Source organism: Dermochelys coriacea, chromosome 11, assembly GCF_009764565.3.
Source record: "Dermochelys coriacea isolate rDerCor1 chromosome 11, rDerCor1.pri.v4, whole genome shotgun sequence".
Classification (NCBI taxonomy): domain Eukaryota; kingdom Metazoa; phylum Chordata; order Testudines; family Dermochelyidae; genus Dermochelys; species Dermochelys coriacea.
The window spans coordinates 72,493,433-72,518,308 of record NC_050078.2 but is presented as its reverse complement, the minus strand read 5'-3'; the positions used below and the strand labels follow the sequence as shown (position 1 = coordinate 72,518,308).

The window sequence follows — 24,876 nt, the reverse complement described above, 5'->3', positions numbered from 1 at the left end:
TACACTACAAGAACGCTGCAAGCAACTTTTGGTTTATGGCATATGTTGTTTTGGAAGAAAAAAAAAACGCAACCTCTTAAATAAATGAGAACTTGTGGATAACATTATACGTACTCTAGGGGTTGCCAAACTGGCTCATGAGCCGCATGTGGCTCTTTTACAATTAGTGCGGCTTGTGGAGCCCCACTCCATTCTCCATCTACCAGACTCAGGGTGGGGGCGGGGGAGCTCAGGGCTTCTTCCCTGTGATGGGGCCCGGGCTTCTGCTGGAGACTGCTTGTGCCTGCTGAGAATGGGGGGGGGGGTCATAATTTAAAGGTTCGTCGCCTCCCCCACACACACAGCTTGACTCTTGCCCCCAAGCACACCCTCCCTTTTATCCTCAGTGGCCCCTCCCTTCAGCTCCCAGGTGTTAGCTCTGCCTGGAGAGGCAGCTGCAGGGAGTGGCTGCTGCTTTAGCTCTGCAGGGAGAGGCAGCTGCAAAAGAAGTGGCATTACTTGTAGCTCCCAGGTGTTCGCTGTTGCCTCTTATTGGCTTCAGCAGCTGCTGCACAGGGAGGAGGCCTGGCGGCACCATGTGACTGAATGGGGCCAGCAAACCCTGGCAAAAATCTGGGGTGGGGAGCACGTGACCCCACGTGCTCCCACCACACGTCGCCTCTCGCTTCCACCCAGCGGGGAGGGATGTCTTGGGGCTTCAGCCCTGTGGGAGATGCCTGCCAGACTGTGGAGCCTGGCAGGTGCGCCCTGGCTCTCAAACTTCTGAAGATTGTTGTATGTGGCTCGGAGGGTCAGTAATTTTGGCTACCCATGTTCATCGCCTTGTCAGATGTTGATTTCTTTCTTCTGCTTCCCCCAAAATGAATCTTCGATGTATCAGACACCTTTAAGGATAGGTTCTCCCAGTTTAATGCTAGTAAACTGCAGCTGCCACTTGAGATGATAGGGAGAAGTGGCAATCCAGATAAGTGAAGTTTCAGAGGGGTAGCCGTGTTAGTCTGGATCTGTAAAAGCAAAGAGTCCTGTGGCACCTAAGACTAACAGACGTATTGGAGCATGAATACCCACTTTCCCACGAAAGCTCATGCTCCAGTACGTTTGTTAGTCTATAAGGTGCCTCAGGACTCTGCTGCTTTTACAGATAAGTGAAATCTCTCTTTAAGTGGTTGCAGCCACGTTCTCCTTACTACCTACTTACTGTACACACTTACTGGGTTGTAATTCTTTACTTACGCCTATGTTCCTCTTGTCTGTATTTAACCTATGGAGAGTATGTGAAAATGCATTGAGGACTACATAGCCCAAGACTTCCCCCCCCCCCAAGTGAATAAATTATGGATCATGAGTTAGATGGATGCTCTTTCTTAAAATGGGTATACATTAACTGTTTTACAGTTAGCCTGTTCAGAATTCAAATATTTACTGTTAAAAGGTGGGAAGGCCGAAAACTGAGGGCTGCTGCAACAATTGTTCAGAATCTTCACTTTACATCAAACTACATGACCTTGTCATTCAGTTGTTTAGAACTTAAAAATTTGCATGCCCCCAGAGGAGTATATATTGAGCATTTACAATATTGAATTCTATTAATTCTTTACTAAACTGATAAGGTCTTTATTATATTTTTTTCAAAGGAAAATAATGAGATTAATGGAAATTTAGACTTGGTGATCTAAGATGGTCTGCTTCCTTTGATCCATTTAATTTTGATTTTAGAATTCTATTAATGATGGGCTTGAAAGGATTTTTGTCTGGGACTTAATTTTCAGAGCCAAAGGCTCAATCCAGCTAACCAAAAGCTGTTCTGAGCTACAGTAGATCCCAGTTTTGTATAGTGTGATGACCAGACAAATTGGTATTTCCCACGCCTTTACTGAGCTATATGTAATGAAGTATAAAGAAAAAGTAAGGTTCTAGCCACTTTTACTCAATGATTTGTAGCTATCTTAAATACTGAATCAATTGCACCTTGCTGAGCTGTTCAGTAATCTCAGCAAATCAAGCAATTATCTATTGATATAGAGCTGTAGCAATCAAGAAGGGGAAAAAGGTGAGTCTGAAATACTCAGTGTTTAATTTTGTATCATTTCCCTGAATTCCATTCAGAGTTCTGTTAAAGTTTCAAAGGATTATTGCTGGCTTCTGCATGCTGGCCTTTCTCTTTGTTGTTTGAAGAACGATGCACAAAAGACTTGAGGGGAATGCTCTTCTATAAGAACACTTATTTCAGTAGGTCTCTTTCATATGAAATATTTTTTCTAAAGTATTTTTCAGTTTTACTCCTATGACAAGTTTATGAAGAAAAAGTAGAGTTGAGAAGTTAGGTTAAAAACAAGATGAGGAAGAGTTCTAATTGGAAGTAGCCTAAGTTTTAATATAAGAGGAAAAACTAGACACATCTTATACCAATAACATTATACTATTATATCTTTGCTTGTTGAACTCAGATGTGGGTTAATTGGAAGGCATTATTCATAGAGGCTGAAGGCTTGTGTGGCTTAGTCAGTAAGATAAAAATGCTTTCACTTCTAGGAGCAGAGTATAAAATCCATCCTAAGGCCTTAAATGGACCAGGTTTGCTAATTTTGGTTGAGGATCAGTCAGGCTCAGAAACCTAAATGTAATCTGGTATTATCTGGAGTCTGTCATGAGAAACAGCATGGTGCCTGAAATACCTCTCAACCAAGGGAAGGGGTAATCCCTATCCCACCTGCAGGTCAGACTTGAAGTCATTGACCAGGGCAGTGGTGAGGAAATTTACAGTGCAGCTGTATGCCTCATTTAATCTGCGACTGTTGAAGAGGTCAGTTTCTGAAGTGCCAGTTCCCTGGTCTTCACAAGCACTAAATACTCTGTTTCCTTTCAAAATATGTATTTGAAGCCCAGAAATAGTTCTTGCTTCAGAGAACGTTTTGTAGCTTCTACCATTTTATCTCTAACCCAAAATAAGTCTCTAATTCATTCTGTTGGTAAATGGTACAGCACTTCTTTCATAGTTTAATACATCTCACAGAAGTGCCATCATTGTAGTTCTTCTGTCTAACATGTGTAGTGTTTCAGCACCCTTTCCCTAATTGTGACTTGTGAGTAGAGAATACCATTTTCATAATGTTAAATGTTGACTTTTAAGAACTGGGCTTCTCTTGAGGAAAAATAAAGGGTATATGTAACTTAATTATTTTAGTTGTCATATGAGGTAATGTGAAAATTCAGTATTGTATATAACTTCAGATTAATACCATTTTGTTGACACTTGCATTTCCCAAAATTACTATTTTAAACCACATCTGGATTGTGGACAAAATGACTTACTTCATATACTAGCTATCAAAATTTTTAACGATCTCTTATTTTCTTAAGCAGTATGTGTAATAGAGCCCTTGAAATATGCTTCTCAATCAGACTTATAACTCCTTAAAAATACGTAATTCAGTTAGCTTTCCTAAATAAGTCTTGCATCCATGAAACTTTATAAATTTGAGCTACATTTGTAATTAATACATAATACATTATGCTTATGCGGGAATCTTAAAGAAATGTTATTTTCCACAAGTGAAGCCTTTGTTTGTGTTTTACTTTTTCTTTTATGTAATGAGTTACTTTGTGTAACAGGTGGGAGATTCAAGAAGGAGATAGTAGTTGATGGACAAAGCTATCTGCTGCTGATTAGAGATGAAGGGGGCCCTCCAGAGGCACAGGTGAGTATTGCATTTAGAGTTTTATTAGGCTAGACTATAGATCATGAAAATGAATAACAACTTTAATATTATCTCTCACTTGGTATTAAAAAAATGCAAAGAATTAAGTCAGTAGGTTGAGAACTTGATGTTTTCATAGGAAGTTTTTACATGTATTTAAGAATATAAATGTGATGGATTAAAACTTGGTCATGTAACGCAAAACAGAATGCACTGATTGCCTTCCTATGAAGGCAGCAGAATATTTTACTCCTGATGTGAACAAGTTATATCGCAGTCTGCTCAGGTCACCTAACCTGAAAGCAAAGCTGACTCATTGCCCCACCTTTTCCAACAGCCTGATGAAAATGGAGAGGTCATTTAAATCTACCTTTTTGGGGGAGAATTTCCATACACTTGAATGTGTAAAGACATCTTTGTATTTTAAAATTACATATAATTAATCAATAGTGACGGTCTCTGAGGCAATACTAAACATCCTCAGGTGAAAATTGGTTCTTTGGTACTTACAAAATGGTTTAAGTTGTAAATTTCACTCTGATAAACTGGAGGAACATAGAACATGTGGACTTACCATGCACAATTCAGGGCTACAAAGCTGATTCACTGACCAGGTAACTACACTACATTACATTTTTATTAAACGTTCATATTAAAGGAATTGATTGAAGTATGTGATTAAGTCCTTTCATAATATTATCATAGCAGATGTACTCACACTGAAATGTGTTAGAACGGTTTGCATTTAAATCTTTGTCCTTTTCCCTCATTCTACCTCATCTCTACTGCTTCTTCCTTGTAGTGTTGTGAGGCTGTCTCTAGCTCTCCAGGCCTCAATAGAGTGCCATTGTAATCTTATGCATTTCCTATTTGGTTACTGAACGTTTATTTAACTTATTTTGTCCTGTAGAAGGCTGTTTTATTGCACACAGGATTTTGATAACTCTGAAGAGGAGACAGGTGGTCATTTTTCTCTGGTTCCCATACTCTGGGATGATACAAGTTGAAACCATTAAAATTTTTTATCAGCATATGCTCATATGGGCATTAGTACATATAGTGAAACTCTGGCTACAGTCTGTGTGTCTGGGGCTACGAGGACAGATCACCCTCTGCCTCCCCTTACCTGGTTATTAGCAGGGTTGCTAAATAGAATCTACTGGCCTCACTGCCCTCAGCTGTTCATGATGGAGCAGCTTCAAAGAATAAGCAGCAGGAGCTGCTAAGCTGCTCTGCTGCCAAAGAGCTGAATGTAGTGTTGCAAGCAGCATCAGCAGCTTCTGTTTCAATGCCCCACTGTTGCCCATTAGCCATGGGAGGATTAAAGCACTGTGGAAGAAGTTTAGACAAAGGAGAAGAGAAGAGGCTAGGCAGAGGAATGAAGGAGAAGCCCTTAAGGAAATTACAAACAAAAGACAGGCTTACTTAATTCAACTTGGATCTTGTGAGGTAAACCTACCTGTGTTGAGGTAAGAGAGAGCGCCAAACTACTTAACACTCAGTGTGAATAACTTGGCTGAGAAATGTGTTTACAACAGCCTATATGTGTATATAAAAGTTGATAATAATACACACTATATATATAATATGTATGTATATGTATGTATGTATATATATGTATGTATATGTATATATAGCGTGTGTATTATAATCTACCAAAAAACTGTTTTCTTGTAGTATGTTCACTTAATACAACTACACACACACTGGTTATAGATGCAGAATTTAGGACATGGCACCCAAAGCAGTGTTTTCATTGTATCTAGTGCTGCTACAAAACTATTCTTTGGCAGATAAATACCAAATATTAAATTGAAATTATCATAATTTGTGTCCAACAAAGCATTTCATAAAAGTCATAATACATATCAGAATGTACATTTTCTTCCTGTTTGCCAGTCAGTATTTTGTAGGAACAAAATGTATGTCTACAGAAGTAATCTCTCTTCTTAAATTATTTTAATTATAATTTGGTCATGTAATATTGTTACGGAGAAGGTCTAAATTTTTGTGATTTTCTCATATATCTAATTCACAAAATAAACCGAAATACTATTTCTGGAAAAATTAATATTGATAATTTCTACGATGAAAGTGGAACATCTTAAGGAAAATATTGTTTGTAACCTTCTCTTTTCCTTTATGATTCACAGTGATTGCCTGATAAAGTTTTGGGTTTTAAAGGGTTTTTCTATTTTGTTTTTGTTAGGAATATTATTTTTAATGGAGGAATAAAAGGGATGTGACATCATAATAGGCAGAAATCTGTGCGGCAGCTTTCCCAGTCCTCAGTTCAGTGGTTCTCAACCTCTGGCCCACAGGCGAGCTGCAGCCCGTGTGACATCCGCAGAGCCATACGGGTAGTGTTGGATGCAGCCCACATCACACATTGTGGGGTGCATATGGAGCCCAGAATGGTAAATAGGTTGGGAGCCATTGCCACAGTTGAAGTGAATCTTAGAAGCGCCTAGACATTCTCTTCTTTCTTAAGTGGCAACTACTGCTCATGTTTCAGCTTATTGTGATGTCACCATTCCAGTCCTCTCGCAGAAAAGGGAACTTGGAGTTTGGGAATTGGTGTTCCAGATCCGATCAGTTGTCTAATACAAGAAGCTTCAGATGAAGGTGAAAAATCCTGAAGCTGGCAATTACTGGTTAAATTGCCTACAGAGAACTTTCTTTTCTAACCCCTCGATTTGGAGTTTGACTTGCGTCCTGAAAAATGAAGGTTTATATTGTAGACTAAACAAAAGTATGAAAATCCATGATAAAGGTGTAGTAAAGGACAATTACTGTTTTTTGCTTTGCATTTTTTCTGTGCCAAGTTAATACATAAACAATTTTAAAAATAGCTCATTTTTTATGATAAAATCCGAGTGAAATATGTACTATTGGTCAGTTGATGGTAGTCTGCTTTTCATCCTCATCCTTTTTAAAGCATACCAGTAATGAATAAATCGCCATTTCCATTGCTCGCCAGCCATGATTTTAGTTGTTTCTGACCTACCACAAAACTTTGTTCAAGTCTCCTATGATAAAACACAACAGGGATTTGGATGGCTCATGATAGTTGCTCTGGGATACAGTTTCTAGGTTACTAGTGTGATTTTTGGCCTCATTTGAACAAGTGTTCACCTTAATTAAAAAAATAAAAATGAATACATTTGGTGCCATTCAAGACACTGAATACATATGAAATTGAACTGTCCTCTCTGCCCAGAGAGCTGTTCTCTCCCACAGTGGGATTTGAAGCACATTAGTGAGGAAGTGAAAGGGAAGCTTGAATTTGCCATTGCCCGTGTTGTTTTTCAAAGACTTCAGGTTCCGGGGCTGTTAACATGGCACTTTCATAACATTAAATTACTTAAGATGGTGTGTAAATTATTTCTCTCTTTATTCACACACACCCCAGAAAAAAAAAAGTTACTATTTTAAATAGTCTCCTTTGGTGTATCTCATAGTCGTTAATAGATGGAATACCTTTCCATCATTGTACACTGGTTTCAAGAAATTTTAATACATTCTACAGAAACCATTCATCTCATAAATTATTCTTTAAGAATATCAGCGCTGAAAGCAAGAATTCTAGGCAGAATACAATTGATTCCATGGTATGAGATTAATTGTACATTAAAATCCTCCAGCTATACTTCCTCCACAGTTTTTGTACCTCTCTCATGCTTTTCATTAGGCTTCCAGTTCTGACAACAGTTCAGCTCGCACACATTGACAGTGTTGAACATTGCCTGCCCTATATTGTGTATTAGCACAATACAGCATTGGCAATACATTGTAGGGGGTTGGCTTATTAAGTATCTGTCTTGAGAACTGCAAAGATTTGTTTTTGCTGTTCTTACACCTTGATCCTAAGTGAAAAGACATCCAGGTGTGTTGAAGTGTTCAAATGGTTCATAATCATTTAATGTGTATACATTCTTTTAATAGAAATAATTAAACACGCACCCCAAAAAATAGCCTGTGGATTCCTATTTTCTTTCTGAGCGTTGAGCCTTGAGGGTTCATGTTTTCAACCTTCCCCTCCCCTCCAGCCATAAAAGCTAGGAAATTTTCAATGTAAACAGGGATAATCACATGATCCTAGGAACTGATACTTTTAAAAAATGTGAAGCATTGCAAACTTAAAATTGCAAGACTTAGCAATACTGAAGTAACAATGGGCATAAACCCAGGAGAACAATAATGCATAACACATGTATCTAAACATAAAATACGCTAATTATGGAGAGCACAGAGGCAGTGTTGTCCAGTGGATAGATCATTGGAGTGGAGATTAGGAAACTCGTTTACTATTCCCGCTCGGACACTTGATGAGCTTAGGTGAGTCACCTCGCCTCTGTGCCTCCATTTCCCCATCTGTAAAATGGTGATCGTGATGTTGACCCGCTTTGTAAAGAGCTTTGAGATTTACTGATGAAAAGTGCTAGATAAGAAGTAAGTGATGTTATTTATTTGCCTAGTCTTCTCTTTGCAGCAGCATCTACCTTTTGCTATGTATATGTAAAGTGGGGCCCTGGCTAGATTGGTTCTGTATGTAGGATAGTAATATGACTAATAACTATGAAGAGATAATGTGTCTTATTTTAGGTTGCAGCTGGTTAGCTTTGTATTATTGATGGAAACTTTAGTCTTGGAATGGACACAGTTATAACACATGCTATTTATTAGCTTATGAAATCTTCTGGCAATCTATAACCAAGATGAATTGCTACCATGTTAATTTCTTTTAATATTTCTAATAAGTACTTGTGATCTAAAATTTTCCCTACAGATATGGGGTTTTTTTTAAGCCTTACCTGGGCACAGAAGTGCCTCTCCTTCAGTAGATTTACAACACCAGGGAAAACCAGTTCCCTTTCCCACTACAAAATCTAAGGCATAATCATTTTACTTAAACTTCTATAATTATGGCATTTGCAAATTCAGATATCTTAAAAATTGAGTTTTAGAATATAAAAGAAACATAAGCAATATTTGAGATTTTGCTCAGATCTGAAATTTAGTGGGTAAACTTGTAAACCCTTGAATGTAGAGTTGTGCTTTGAATGTCAATGCTGATGCTAGTTAAGAAATCAAAATACATATATTAAGGGATGAACGGAAAGTAACGTAATAGGTTTTTGCACTAACCTTTCATTTCTAGATACCTGTTTTCAAATATTCCTATCGTTCACAAGTGCAAAGGCAAGCTCATTTCATTCCCAATTATTATATATAACAAAAACCGGTTACTACTTAGAATATACCGAGAATTAATAGCATAAATTTTGTCTCCCAGGTTCAAGCCAATATTATAATATGTGTATTAAACCCTTACCTTCATATGCACCAAACTCCTTGTAAAATTAAAAAGCAAGTTGAGTTAATAGTGTTAATGGTTATATTTCCCGAATGCAGCATTCTTTCTCCCCTCCCTTCAGCACAGGATAATTCCACTAATTTTATTGACTAGTGCTCACTGCTTTCCCACGGAATCTCTCCCCCCCCCCTTTTTTTTTCCCTCTGTAGTTTGCCATGTGGGTCGATGCTGTTATATTTGTCTTCAGTTTGGAAGATGAAATAAGCTTCCAGACAGTTTACCACTACTACAGTCGTATGGCTAACTATCGTAACACTAGTGAAATCCCAATGGTACTAGTGGGAACCCAAGGTAAGTGCAGTCTTCGTTATAACATCTCTAAGAAGATACTGGTATTCTAGTTGCTGTCTTCATATTCTATTATCTTTGGCTGATTTACCTATCTGAAAGTGTATTTAAAGTGACAGTTTTGTACTGGAACTTTTTTTAAAGACAAACATACTTACCTTGATCTATTGCTTTTCATACCAACCTTTTTGGGGCATAACTGAAAATGCAGTACATTCTAGATGTTAGCAGAAAATGGCTGTCCTGAACCTCAGGGGTAGTTTAAAGTGTTCCTAATTCTGACCAGTCATGTCTGCTTGTTGTTGAATCAACGAGACTGTTTTCATGCTCTGAGTTGAGTACATGCATAAGTGTTTACAGGATCATGACATAAATTAAGATGGGACTCAAATTGCTTAAAGATCCAGAATAGACCAGTCCTTTATTGCCCTTAAATCACAAACAAAACAAGAAACAACACTTGTCAATCATTCTTCTATAAATACTTATAAAAAAAATGAAGGTTGCCATTTACAGGTCAGACCTCAATCCTCGTTATTTTAGATTTGCTGCACAGTCACTTGCATTTTGTATCACTTAAAAAGAAACCCCACAATAATACTTTACCCCATTTAGGAAAAAGCTATCCTGCAGGGATAGGTGAGCTCTGAAGGTGGGTGCAATTTCAGATCCTCTCGTGAAAAGTAGCTACTTATTCCCCCTCTCCCCCCCCCCTCGGCGTTTTCAGCTGTGGTTTCAGACTCCCCTTCCCCTCTAGCCTGTAGCAATGTGAAAAGTTGTGGATGGTTTAATGCTGATCTAGGGCTTCATTGCTTCCTCACTTTGTCTTTTTGCCAGTTAAGACAATGCCTGGGGACAGCCCAATGCCTGATTGCAAACTCTGAAACCAAAGCTGCTCATTGTGAATCCCAGGAAGTAGGGGGAATATAGAGGGGAAAGAATAGTAACAAGGTGGAAGCACGTGACAGATAAAAGGGAGAAGTAGATGATACAAAAAAATCCTAGGGTGAACAGAAGAAGCTGCAGTCAAAAAGGGAAGTGAATTGCTTAAAGGGACACTGTCAACTTAAAAATTTCACAATGTTTTAACTCCTAAGATAGCTACTGGCAGTTTTCAGAGTAGCAGCCCTGTTAGTCTGTATTCGCAAAAAGAAAAGGAGTACTTGTGGCATCTTAGAGACTAACAAATTTATCTGAGCATAAGCTTTCGTGAGCTTCAGCTCACTTCATTGGATGCAACTACAGATAGCTACTGTAAGAGAAAGGTTAGAGGGGAAAGATATTTGTTCAGGATTTCTTTGCTTTGTGTGCCATTTTCAGTGTTTTCCCTTACAGTGATGTGGTCGGTGTTGGAAGTTTTGTATAGGTCTTTTTCCCAGAGCGCCACAGAGGAGAAGGGGAGAATTTTAATGATAGCAGGGCTAGGAGGTAGAGAGGCAGGAACCAAGGGTAATACAAGGCATCATTCTTAGCTACACATCAAGGTGACGCTGTCCTTTTTAATGTTATGTTGGCGATTATATCTGACTGATTTCTGCTACTGATCCACTAATCATAGCTATTAGACTGGTTGGTAGCTGTGAAATGATCTCTGAATGATCTCCCTAAAATGCTAGTGTCTGCCCCCCGATGCTCTTGCAACCAAAGGTGAATCCTCTCCCCATTGTGAATATGGAGGTGAAAAATAGAGGAAGATATTTTCTCCCCCATCTCCAGGTGAAATTGAAGTCCAGATTTTGACAACAAAATATCATTTGAAACCAAAAAAAAAAAGATATTTAAGTGACGTTGCTAATTTTAGATGCTTTATTGTCCACATGCCTTCAGCACCCTCTGCTGGTTTTACAAAGAAAAATCCTTAGACTTGCTTCTAAGCAGACATGTTGACCTTTTAGCTGTCGGGTAATAGATAGCAGTATAAAAACCAATATGCTTCAGTTGGTATCTTACATCACATATAAGATTTAAAATTTTTGAAACTTTAACCTAAGTAATATACTTCAGACAAAAAGAAAAGGAGTACTTGTGGCACCTTAGAGACTAACAAATTTTTTTGAGCATAAGCTACAGTTCACGAAAGCTTATGCTCAAATAAATTTGTTAGTCTCTAAGGTGCCACAAGTACTCCTTTTTTTTTTTTTTTTTGCTGATACAGACTAACACGGCTACTACTCTGATACTTCAGACAGGAATGCCAAGTTTAGTATTGATTCACAGTAATGGCAATTTATATTCAAGTCCATATGAGATTTTATCTTATGGGAACCTCATTGGTTTCTACTAAATAAATTGTAGCTGAATCTCAGGTACATTTTCTGATCACGTTTGTGATGCTGCGGTTCTTTGCATTGTTACTATAAGCTGCCATGTGAAATAGGAAAATTTTATCATTGTGTGTGTCGATCTGAATTGTAATGGGTTTTAGTGCTATACATCTTTGAAGTATTTTACAATATTAACTAGTCCTTATAATGCCCTGACAGGTGGGTACGCTAACGCTAAAAACCCTATTAAAGTAAATTGCAGTTTCAAACAATACATACATTATGATTGGGTCTCCTTGCTTTGTCAATTGTTCCATGAATAAACTCTTTAAAAAACCCTTTACATTATTCCTTTCAATTTTCTGCACTCACTAAATCCTCTCTTCAGATCTTCTCATTACCTGTGTGGAATAACTACATCTCCCCACTGTGAAATGAATGAGGATCATCATGAAGGTGATAGATTAGTATGCAGAATGCACAAATGTATGTATAAAAATATAGGTTTTATTTACATGTATTCCTAAATAGCAGCTGATTATATCCAGAATGTGCAGGATTCTTTTTTCATATGAATATAAAGCTAATATTGACCTTCATTTAGCAAAACACTTAAATATGTATTTAACTTTTAAGAATGTGAATAGTCAATTAAATTAATGGGACTTAAGCATGTACGCTTTCCTGAATTGGGGCCATATAGCTCATGAGGAAGAGTTGATATTTAAAATCTGTGTAATTTCACACTATGTCAGTTTGTAAGTGGTACAGGTGAGAACTGCAATGTAAAACACTGCTGTAGTGGAGTTTTTTTCAGGACTAAACTAACCACTTCCCTAGTCAGTTGGCATTTCTCAGAGTTCTGAGAGCTGACAATGTGAGTACAATCATGTCGCTTCAGAATATTGGGAAAATTTGACACATAGGTAATGGTTTATTATGGGGATCATACTATAGCAACACTGTGGTTTCTGATCCTTGAAGTTGAAGGATGAACATCAGTAATAGTTTGTATATTACGATGGCTATGAGCAGTCAAGAGTTGATCCTCTAAATGACTTTTTCTAATTATGTTAATTGTTTATATTCAAGGGTGTTGATAAAGTCTTTTTCTTTCTTCGTCCTGTGGGAGCATCAATGGGTATCTACAATCAGCTGCTATTTAGGAATACCACTATCCTGTTTTAACTCAGTGTCATGTGTTGGGTCCTAAGGTGTGAATTTCATTTCTCCATGACATCCGTTTCTTTACTCCAAAGATTTTAGTGTGATTACTCTTGAATTCTTAGATGTTTCCTCAGATACTATCAACTACTTCAGTTTACATTTCCAGAAGTAAATGTAATCAGTTATGCATGTACTATGTTACAATAGGACATTGATTGCAACCCACTATCTTGAAAGTTGCATAACAGTTGCTATTACAGCCCGCTGTTTTCAGTTGCTCATTACTAACTGACATTTTGATCTTCTGTGGGTGAAATTTTCCAGAAATGATCGCTGCCCATTGTTGAGTGGTTTTGAAAGTTAGAGCAAAAATGGTTCAGTTTTTTTGAACACAAAGAGAAGGAAACCAATAATCTTCTTCCTATCATAAAATAATTCTTGCAACCTATTCAGATCAGCCCTACAACTAAAATGCCTGACATTTTAGTATTGAGATTTGCATGAAGAATAATTCTCACTGAGGAGTACTGCATGCCTTATTGCATCAGAAAATGGGTTTGATTTCTTTGGCCTTTAAAATGGCATTTTGAGCATGTACAGAAGGTGTTTGCGCTCATTAACGGTGTAATCCAAATCCATTGACTTGAATGGGCTTTGGATCAGGCCCTAAGTGTAAACCTAAGGAAAGATGGGCAGTGCACGTATGCATAGCCACTTCAATTTTGCAGGTTTCAGAGTGATAGCTGTGTTAGTCTGAATCAGCAAAAAGAATGAGGAGTACTTGTGGCACCTTAGAGACTAATACATTTATTTGAGCATGAGCTTTCGTGGGCTAAAACCCACTTCATCGGATAATGCAGTGGAAAATACAGAAGGGGGAGAGAGAGAGAGAGAGAGAGAGAGAGAGAGAGAGAGATACACAAAGAGAGAACACGAAAAAATGGGTGTTGCCATATCCACTATAACGAGAGTGATCCGTTAAGGTGAGCTATTATCAGAAGGAGAAACTTCAGTCTCCCTGGTCACTCGATTACAGACCTAAAAGTCGCAATACTACAACAAAAAACCTTCAAAAACAGACTCCAACTAGAAACTGCTGAATTGGAATTAATGTGCAAACTGGACACCATTAAATTAGGCTTGAATAAAGACTGGGAGTGGATGGGTCATTACACAAAATAAAACTATTTCCCCATGCTTATTTCCCTCCCCCCCACTGTACTCACACCTTCTTGTCAACTGTTGGAAATGGGCCATCCTGATTATCACTACAAAAGGTTTTGTTTTGTTTTTCTCCTGCTGATAATAGCTCACCTTAACCGATCACTCTCGTTATAGTGTGTATGGCAACACCCATGTTTTCATGTTCTCTGTGTGTATGTATATATATACGTCTTCCATTCCACTGCATGCATCCGATGAAGTGGGTTTTAGCCCACGAACGCTTATGTTCAGATAAATTTGTTAGTCTCTAAGGTGCCACAGCTGGTACTCGTTCTTTTAATTTTGCAGTAAATGGGGCTATTCACCTATGCCCAGATCTGGCAAAGGCTTCCGAGGACTATTTCAAGTTGTAGTGATTGTAAGAAGGGCTGCTGTATATTGGATGTGTAGTGGTCAAGAAGAGGGAACTGGCCGACTTGTGAAGTATGCAAGTGAGGTCTCCTTACTGTCACTTATACCTAGGCAGGCTGGCCAGAGATATATACTCAGGTAAGCTAAATGTAAACTAAACTTAATGCATAGTTTGTGGGATGTTGTAGGGGTGAACCAAGGTTATTGCAGAATCTATAAGGAGGGAAGAACTCCTATGACCCTTGTAATGTCTGCAAGGACTGTGATGAGAGAGTTGAATTATGGAATTTACACTATACATTTTGGAACCCAGAAGAGTTCTGTTGCCTTTGGTCCTTAGCCAAGCCTTAATTTTTATTTTTTCCATCTTTTTATTACTTAAAAATAAACAGACAATGCTATCCAACAATACTGCATGAAGAGGCCATTAATATTGGTGGTTAAACACTCAAGTGAAGAAGTATGCTTATGCATTACGGTAGTAGATGTATCATCACTTCCCCGTCCCTACATCCTACTACTCTGTATATCAGATTGTCCATGAAAGTCATTTTTACATCATACTTAGCATATTATTAGTCAATGTGCTGGTGTTAATAAGGGATCTAAAAGTAATTAGCTTCCTTAAAGGACTACAGCAATATTGGTAGCATTTTGCTAATATATCTTACTCTAAGTATATTATTATTATTTAATACAGGTAAATATATTCCACCTGGTAGCCTTATATGCATTTTTATGATAACTTAGGGGAAAAAGTTTAAATTTATTTTCCAGTTAGAATTGTATCAGTGACTGGAAGATCAATAGGATAGAACTATAAATCTTGGAAACAAAATTTTTGCTAATTACAGAGTTAAATGGTATTTTAAAGTATAGCCAGTTCTCTGGTGAAGTAATACTTGACTTTATTAAGACAGCTTGTTAGGTCACAATTAAAAGTACAATATAGTAGAAATCATTGAAAAAAGTAATGCTGATAATAGGACTCTTATTTACCTGTGTTTCCTGAGAAGAGTGCAAGATGCACCTCTGAACAATAATTTTATTGTGGAATATTACTAGAGGAAACATCCCTTTAAATGTATAGTATATGGGTGCAGAGGAAAAATTATGAAATTTACATGTCTTAAAAGGTAGAGAATTTATATAAAAAAGCAGATTGTGTTGGATGTGTATTTATATGCAAAAAGGGAAAGTTACTGTTGTATAATCTTAAATTGACAGTACCTGGCTGTTTTGCTTATCTGTGCAACCTTTAGTCTCTTTATGAAGTTTTTTGTATGGGTTTGTTTTTAGGATTACATTTAAGCACCTTGTAGGCTCTGTAGGCATAGGGTGTTTTGTAAATATAAACTGTTGCTGTTGAATGCAGGATTTGTTATCACGATAAAACTACTAATGCTGTTGCTTTTTTTCTCCCCTCTGCATGCTGTTACTATAGATGCTATAAGCTCTAATAATCCACGTGTTATTGATGATGCCAGAGCAAGAAAGCTGTCGAATGATTTGAAGAGATGCACTTACTATGAAACCTGTGCTACTTACGGGCTGAATGTGGAAAGGGTCTTCCAAGATGGTAAAGATGGATTTTTTTTTCCTACTTAGTATCTCATAGCATACTGTAACCAAAGTGTTCTCCAGATTAACAACCAGTGCCTGCTATATAGTTCAGAAGATTTAATCCTGGTTGGGATCTTTTATTTTGATAGCACCTAGAGTCCCAGTTAGGAATTGCTCAGCACTGTGCACACACATACAGCCTTCTGTACTCCAGTTATCTCCAGCTGCTGGGTTCAGTCCATTCCTGGTTGGAAAGAAACAATACATTAGAACCATAATATTATGAATACATTTGTTTATGCAGATTATATTTATATCTACTTAAGAAATGTCTTCATGCAGGTATACTATATAACAGACTGAAGTTGTGTGACTGTGGGTAATCTTTTATGTTATTACTCCGACTTAATAGACATATATAATAAAGATGTAACTAAACACATTTTTAAAAATTAGGGAAGAGTAGAATATGAAATCTGATGAGATAAATAAAATGCATAAGATCAGTATTAAAATTCTCTCATGGTATCCATGTTATCAGTTGGCAATTTCACCTAGCCATCAGCGTAGAATTGAGTCTTAGGGTATGTCTATATTACCCGCCCGATTCGCGGGCAGCGATCAATCCAGTGGGGGACGATTTATTGCATCTAGTCTGGACATGATAAATCAATCTCCAAGCACTCTCTCGTTGACTCCTGTACTCCAGCTCTATGAGAAGCGCAGGTAGAGTCGACGGGGGAGCGGCAGCAGTTGACTTACAGTAGTGAAGACACCACGGTGAATAGGTCTAAGTACATTGACTGAAGTTGCGCAACTTAGATTGATTTCCCCAGTCTAGACCAGGCCTTAGGGAGGGATTTAAAAGATAGGGAGTGGTGACTTTATGGACTAGTGTGAGAAGATGTTCCAAATCATAAATACAGCATGGAAGAAAAACACTAAATATGTAACTTGACTGACAATTGTTTACTTGGACGATTACTCCTGGAAAAAATTTTCCTGGGGAAAACACAATGTCTAAATAAACAAAACAAAACGAAAAATGGAAAGGAAATATGCAGTTCCTAAATGTCTTCTGTGTATGAAGCAAGTCTCTGTGCTCCCTCCAGTGGTAGTTCCACATACTGTGTGTATTTGAGGCATCTCCTATCTTCCACTCAATAGTTACTTTATCCCCAACTGTAAACTGGCCACTACAGAAATTATTCTAATTTTTAAAGAAAAAATTTTAATTTGTTAAAACGATTTCCTGAAGTTCCTGATCTCTGCCATGTTCCAGTCCCTTGGTTTTCTCTTCTAAGAACCATAGTTACCTGAGATCCCATCTCATCAGTAAGTGTCTAAGGCTATGTCTACACTACATACCGCTTCTGGTGGCATGTAGTATATGTGTAGCTACATGCTGCAGTTAAAAGCAGGCTGAGTCCATGCTACAGTGTGTTGCTACATATGTCAGGGAAAGGCTCTGGCAGCTGCCTCTCCCCTGCCAGAGCCTTTCTCAGTGGAGGGGAAAGGCTCTGGCAGCTGGGACCTGCCAGAGCCTTTTCCCATTGCAAGAGCGTTTCCCCGTGGTGAGACCAGGGCTCCAGCAGTGGGGAGCTGCCAGAGTCTTTCTCCATCATCTCCCCAGTGCCAGAGCCTTCCTTTGCGGTGGAGAAAGGCTCCATCAATGGGGAGGCAGCAGCACACTACACTGCTAAAAATAACAATGTAGATAGGAAGGCACTGCTTGAGCTAGTACATATATACCCACACCTTTCAAGTTTCTTCACTTGCCTAAGCCGTTCCTCACTGGCTACACTGCTATTTATACCTCTGCTAGGGTGGCTATGCGGGTGTGGACGCTACATATGCTAGTCTACAGTATACACCATTTTTGGTGGTAAGTGGTGTACATGCAAAAGAAGTGAGGAAAGATAGACCAAATGGACTTTCTGTAAGTGGAAGTACTGAATGAATTGCTCTTGGTTTAAATTCCAAATAGAGAGGTTATTTTTATTCTTAACAATTAAGCTAATACACTTTGTTTACCCATGTTGATCTTAGAGAGGGTATTAAGGAGAAATCCATTCTATTCTCTTCATATTCCCTGTATCAAAGATTAATTTCTACAATTTTGCATATAAAAATAGAAGTTTAATGTCCTTGTTTGCGATTAGCTGCTGTTTATTTTTCATTACATATACCCTAAAAACTTGTGGGATTCCATCCTCTCTCATTTTTCAGGGAACTCTTGAGAGATGGACCCTGTGGAATTATACAGTGATACAACTCCTCCACTTCTTGTGCATATCTGTACTGGATGAGCTGGTTATTACATACTATGGCCTTCTCCTATAATGTCAGTAATGCTATGTAGTGAATACAAGGGGTAAATATACTGTGGGAAAACGTTAGAATATGTGAAGTGGTGGTGAATTTTAAATGTTCAAAAAGAAAAGGAGTACTTGTGGCACCTTAGAGACTAACAAATTTATTTGAACATAAGCTTTTGTGAGCTACAGCTCACTTCATCGGATGCATTCAGAAGCCACTGAATGCATCCAATGAAGTGAGCTGTAGCTCACGAAAGCTTATGCTCAAATAAATTTGTTAGTCTCTAAGGTGCCACAAGTACTCCTTTTCTTTTTGTGAATACAGACTAACACGGCTGCTACTCTGAAACCTGTTTAAATGTTCAGTATGCTGAGTGTCATAGAATTGCCTATATATTAAAAAGTGAAGTGTTTTTCAGACTAGGACAGCAGCTCCTTATCTCATTGAAGTCAGTGAGAATAATGCCATTGACTTCAATAAAAGAAGAGGTAACCTTGGGCCAAAAGATAAATTTATGGCATGTAATTTATGATCAAGTAATACAAATCCTGATCAATGGCCAATTGATTAACTGATTTCAGACATCTTTGAGGAAACACTTACCAAGATTAAATATGATTAATCTGTGATTTACAGCTGTGGGAAACACCAGATTCAATTTAGTCTTTACGAAATGATGCAGTGATTCTGTAGAAACAAAATTACAGTTCCTTGAAAGTGAAAAGGTCTTATGGTACCATATGTCAGTGCTTGGCCTTATGTAACGATGATTACGGGAGGGGGGGAAATAGCCGACTTAAAAGGTAGAGTTTTATTCTTATAGGAGCATGCCTGAGTAATTCCCATTAGTGCTCTGAGAAAATCTGTATGTGTAATGAGGAATATATTATGTAATTATTTTGTGTCTTTGTCACCATCTTACTTTTTGGCAGAAGAACAAAAAATCTTTTGTGAAGCCATATTTAATAGGTAAGGGAAAATCAACCATTTTTGAAAGGTCCTGTATTTAAAATATACTGTGTTCTATTTTAATTTCTGTACTTGATGGCAGGTGGTGTTAGGCACTATTTAATTTTGTATGTATACTTCTGAGCTAATTTACTGAGGGTATCCACAATGTGTCACTACTAATGCACTAAAACAGCTACAAGGTTGCCCATTGTAAGAGATTTTCGGTGGAGAGATGGCAGACATGGAACGTTTTAGCTTCTTGTAGCTGTTTTGAACGTGCTGTGTTAGTTTTATTAGCTTTTATATAGCACTTTGTATGGTTGAATCTCTCTACGGGCATTCAGTTGTTGTTCCTCCTCTCCTGTACTTCCCACTGGTGATATTGAAATAGGTGGAGGTAAGAATAATTATCCTCATTTTATGTATGAAGAGTCTGAGGCCCCAGTCCTGCAAGTTACCTAAACACCCACCTAGCTTTAAGCATTCTACTGACTTGAGTACAGTGGTTCAAATGCTTAAAATTAAGCATGTGCTGAACTACTTTACCATGTCAGATCTTGAAGTGACTTGTCCAAGGCAGCATGGCAAGTAAGTGACATAACCAGAATTAGAACCAAGGAGCTAGTGGACTCCTAGCCCTCCATCATTCCTCACCCAGGCCACTTTCAGTAGTAGTAGTAGTGGGGGAGGGGTGGTGGTAGTTACTGTTTGTTCAGGCACTTTACAAAACAGGAGCACATTATCCCTTGCTTGAATTCTAATTTTAGGGGCCTCCTGTGATGAGCATGTATAGGAAAAACAAAACAATGAGAGAATGGGATGAGTGAAGGCATATTGTAGCAATAAGATTAAGCTCTGATCCAGAATAGGTATGCAGACATTTTCATAGTCCAATTACAATTTTAAAATTCTATTTAATTAAAAGTTTTTGACTTGATGCTTGCAGCCTTTGTAGAATGTCAATTTTTAAGAAAGATTTGATGGTTGTACCTAACATTAGTGTGTACATGGTGGTGATAAGCTAATGAGTGTGGTAATTCCTAATAACATTTGGTGGTAGAATAGTTTCTGGTTTCAGAGTAGCAGCCGTGTTAGTCTGTATTCGCAAAAAGAAAAGGAGTACTTGTGGCACCTTAGAGACTAACACATTTATTTGAGCGTAAGCTTTTGTGAGCTACAGCTCACTTCATCGAAAGCTTATGCTCAAATAAATTTGTTAGTCTCTAAGGTGCCACAAGTACTCCTTTTCTTTTTGAGAATAATTTCTCTGTATCTATGGAACAAACAGGCTTTAAAATGTGACCTTTTTTGCAAAATCTTCACCAATTAAGCAGTCTTCAGAAAGTATTGTACAATACGATGCAGGCATGCAGAAAGTTACCAGTATGTATGTAAGGAAAGTGGTTAATGAAGCCATTAATAAGACAAGTTCATGGGTACCAAAATTATTTGTAAAACACACCAGCTCGATAAATATCTCTTCTTGGATTTTATATATAGATTTTTATAACTTTGTGTTAAGCTGATAGGGGCTAGATAATGCTCTCTATTAGATATCTTATAAGCCTTCACAACTGTTTTTTGTTTGTATTAATATGTGTTTATGACCATCACTATGTATTATACAGATGGATATGTGCTGTCCAGTCACCTGTTTTCTTATTCTCCTACTTCTTCCTTGTCTTTATTACTGTCCTGTTGTTCTGCTTTAGATTTTCCAGTAATGGAGCATGGTATTAAGCATGTATAAAGAATAGAATTGTAGAATTGGTAGTAGATACAAATTTTTAGCATTAGGTTTGGAGCTCCCATGTTAGAATTTGAGTCATATTTTCAAAAATGACCTGTAATTTTGCACCCACAAATACTTGTGGGTATAGGTGATGGAATATAGTCATCTACCTAACAGATTACTTCCACTATCAGGAAATTAGGCTACATAAATTCTATTATGTAGTCTGCAGTTGACCACAAATTCAGAATTTCTAAATTCCTACCCAATAGCAACCCTAGGTTTCTTTCATCTTTTCCAGTTGGAATTTAATTTTATTATTTGTCCACATTTCTAGTATATCTTTATTCTCTTGTGTATTTTCTGTCTTGACTGATGTCGGTAAATCCTCTGAATTAAATTTCATCTGCAAACTTCAGTAAAGCGCTGTTTGCTCCTTCATTCAGATATTGTTAAGTAAGACTGGACGCAAAATTGATTTTTGCATTAACCTCCTACATACTCTCACACAGCTTAATTGGCTGCTGTTGACCCATAAACATTGATCATCTTTTTGCCACTTTTCAGTCTACTTCACTGTTCCTATCAATAAGCCCATTGAATTTTTTTCCAAGTAAAATTTTGTGAAATGGTATCTCATGCTTTATGAAAATCCAAATATGTTGCATCTAGCATGTTCTATTAAAGTAATGGAAATTTTGCTCTTGACTTAAATCACATTTGTCTCGGAAGATCTATTCTTTATAAGTTTGTTGCTTTGTTAATATATCAATGGTATTTTCTAGGAGTAGGTAGTTAATGATTCTTTTCAATATTATTTTTCTTTGAAATTTGAATTGTTAGGACAGCTCAATTTTATCTTTTTTTGGAAATCTGTTCTGTTTGCTTTAGTCTTACTGTTTGGTATCCTCATGGTGGCTGATGATTTTTCAAAAGTGACTATTTGTGGTATAATAAATGCAACTAATTCTCTTAATTCCTTAAGATCTATAATTCTGGTCCCTCTGATGTGTATATGTTCAGACTTTCTCTTATGTGATTTTTATTAGAAGTTATTTTTGCTTGGTCATCTTCTCTCACTAATCGTTCAAACTTCATTAAATCAAATTTGTGGGGTTTTGGGGGGTTTTTTGAATATGATTAATAAAAGCCTGGTTTTGCTGCTGTTCTGCATTGTCTTCTACGGGTCTACGGTGAGATAGGGCACTATTCAGGGTGAGTAAGCGTGGCAGAATCAGGCCATAAATTACTGCTCTAAATAAAAGAAAATGGGTTTTATCTTTGTGTGGTATTCTGTGCCAAACTTTCAGGTCATAGGCTGTTTTGTTTTGTTTGTTTGTTTGTTTTTGGTACTAGGAAAAATTGTGTGAAGGTTATTTTTTTTTTTACAAAAGTACAATAGGTCTTTTAAAAGATCTCCTCATTAAGATGTAGTTCTCTTTTGCCACACATCAAAATAGCTTTACCAGTGAAACTGAAAATGATTATTTTAATATTTCTTGGCAGCACAGTATTGTACTGTCTGTGTTCTGCCCCAGGTTGTCTCTCTAATTACTTTAGCCTGCTTGAATTAGCTTGATGTACGATTATTACTTAAGAATTGCTTTTATTTTTGCTGATGATGTATTCATAATTGCATGGTTTTTTTTCTTTTCTTTCCTTCAGATGTTCTGTTGTTTGACCCATTTAACCCCCTGCTATGTAACTATCTCAATGTACACCAACAGAGAAGAATGTCAAAATGTTATCTGCCTGTGTAGTTGACTTGTATCAAGTGCAAACTGATTTAAAGTTGTTCATGTGAGCCTATAATTTGAGTTTAATGGACAGCCTGATATTGTAGTTTAGCAATCAATCTATTTTTCTTTTGCACTTAACAGTTGTGGAAGTTGGAGACAGTTGCATATTTTTATAAGCACAACTTAAACATGAACATCATGCAGGGTTACTAACTATTCCTCACTAAGACGTTGTTAATATAAATTAAAGTTATACAGAACATAGCTATCATGGAATCGTAGAGTTGGAAGGGACCTCAGGAGGTCATCTAGTCCAACCCCCTGCTCAAAGCAGGACCAATCCTCAATTTTTGCCCCAGATCCCTAAATGGCCCCCTCAAGGATTGAACTCACAACCCTGGGTTTAGCAGGCCAGTGCTCAAGCCACTGAGGTATCCCTTCACCCCTCTGTTTATAGGTTTTTCACATTTCTAAATGTCTGGCGTATTTCTTTTAAATCAATTGCTTTAAGAATATGAGCTACTCATTTTGGTAGTGGTAATGAAAAATTTTTCAAGCCTGGCTCTTGTGTTTAAAGATACGTTAGCAATGAGTCTATAGAGATAAAGCATTGCTGAAATTTCAGTGCCGCTTACTGTTTAATTGTTAAGGTGCCGCTAGACAAATTAGAACAGGCCCTGGAAATAAGTCATCACTTGAATGGAATCTTTCAGTGTGATTTAATTATCCCAATTACTTTGTGGGTAGTGTGGCTGCAATCATGTCTAATGAAATAGTTAGCTTCTGAAATAGTTCAGAACATGTGCCAAAGGAGGAAAAAGGTACAAGGCTTTAAAAAAAAAAAAAAAAAAAAAAAAAAAAAAAGCGCCAGTTTAGCTATGTATCTAGTATGATAAATGGTGGGGTACTTGTATGGCTGTGTGCAAGATCTAGCCTCTCATATCAGTTCTGCTGCTGCTGACTCTTGCATTTTTCCTTTTCTGGTTGACCGCATATTAGCCACTGCCACTAACAGTCACTACCAAAGGCTTAATGTAGTGATGAGGTTGTAGACTTGAATGCACTGTATTCTGAGTTATATGAAGCAGGTATAAAAACCTCCAAGTTGGATCAGGAGAAAATTGACCACAGTTTATAATTTGTGCCCTTTGCTATATCTCCCTTACTATGTCAGGTTGAAGTAATCTGGAAGGGGAGCTGTTGGAATCCCGAAATGTCTGCTGAAAATTAAACTGATTTTATTTGATGCAGTATATATCCAATGTGGTATAAATGTCAAAAATATATTTTATTTCCAAATCCTGCCCACTGTAGTACTGACTTGACTGTGTGAGCAGAAAGGTATTTTACAGCGTAAACTACAGTCTCTGTTAAAGGATAAGGATGACATATTAGTGCTTGTACGTTTGGATTACAGAGAGAGGCTGTCACTCGCTATCAGTCTTATAGTCAGTTTTTACAGATATATTTTCATTAAGAAATGTTAATCAGCTTAATGGGTAGAGAATATAGTCTTAGTCCTATTTACACTGACAGATTTTAGGAAGAGGCAATCTTCACTCTTATACTGGATGTGGCCCCAAGGGTTCCTCAGTTGGAAGTCAGATGCTGGAGCAATGTGGATCCAAAGTACTATGCAGAGCAAGGGAGCAGGTCCTCTGGCTTCTGTAATTACTTCGATTTCCATAATGTACAGCTGTGACCTTTCAGTAGAATGCTTATGTCTACAGCACAGCATCTGAAGTGACATGTGGCCCTGATTATCCATTAGCCAGACTAGTCAACGGTGGATAGTGTCAGCCTGTTTAAATTCTGAATTGCTGCAGTGCAGCAGCAGCACTGGGGCATTAATCCTTTGACTCTAGTTAGTCTCAGGTGTACGTATTTCTCCTTTCTTAACAAAACAAACAAAAGATACCCAATTATTTTGTGCACATTTAGCCTGGAGTAGTAAAATCTCATGTCTCCCATTTATTTTAAGTAGCTATTTGCGTCATATGAAAGCACAATTTAGTGTAACATTTTTTTATGGAAATAAAACGTGATGTGTTTATTTGACCAGTATTCATGAGCAGCTAATTGTTATGGCACTGTATTTAAGATCTGTATCTCAACTTGATGCATTCTTACTCTCAATCTAAGACTATCATGACAGGATAAAGATTGCGGTTTTGATGTAGTCATAAAATATTTGTTAAACTCA

General features: G+C 37.5%; 1 protein-coding gene across 11 annotated transcripts in view; it reads left to right on the top strand.

Annotated features, from left to right (window-relative positions):
* Window positions 1–24,876, top strand: part of AGAP1 (ArfGAP with GTPase domain, ankyrin repeat and PH domain 1) — a 694,641-nt gene that overhangs the window by 279,052 nt on the left and 390,713 nt on the right. For all 11 annotated transcript variants that reach the window (XM_043505743.1, XM_043505746.1, XM_043505744.1 and 8 more), the window contains 3 exons: window positions 3,613–3,698; window positions 9,225–9,366; window positions 15,814–15,948. In XM_043505743.1, coding sequence (XP_043361678.1) covers window positions 3,613–3,698; window positions 9,225–9,366; window positions 15,814–15,948 — 363 coding nt within the window. The remainder of the gene's footprint in view (window positions 1–3,612; window positions 3,699–9,224; window positions 9,367–15,813; window positions 15,949–24,876) is intronic.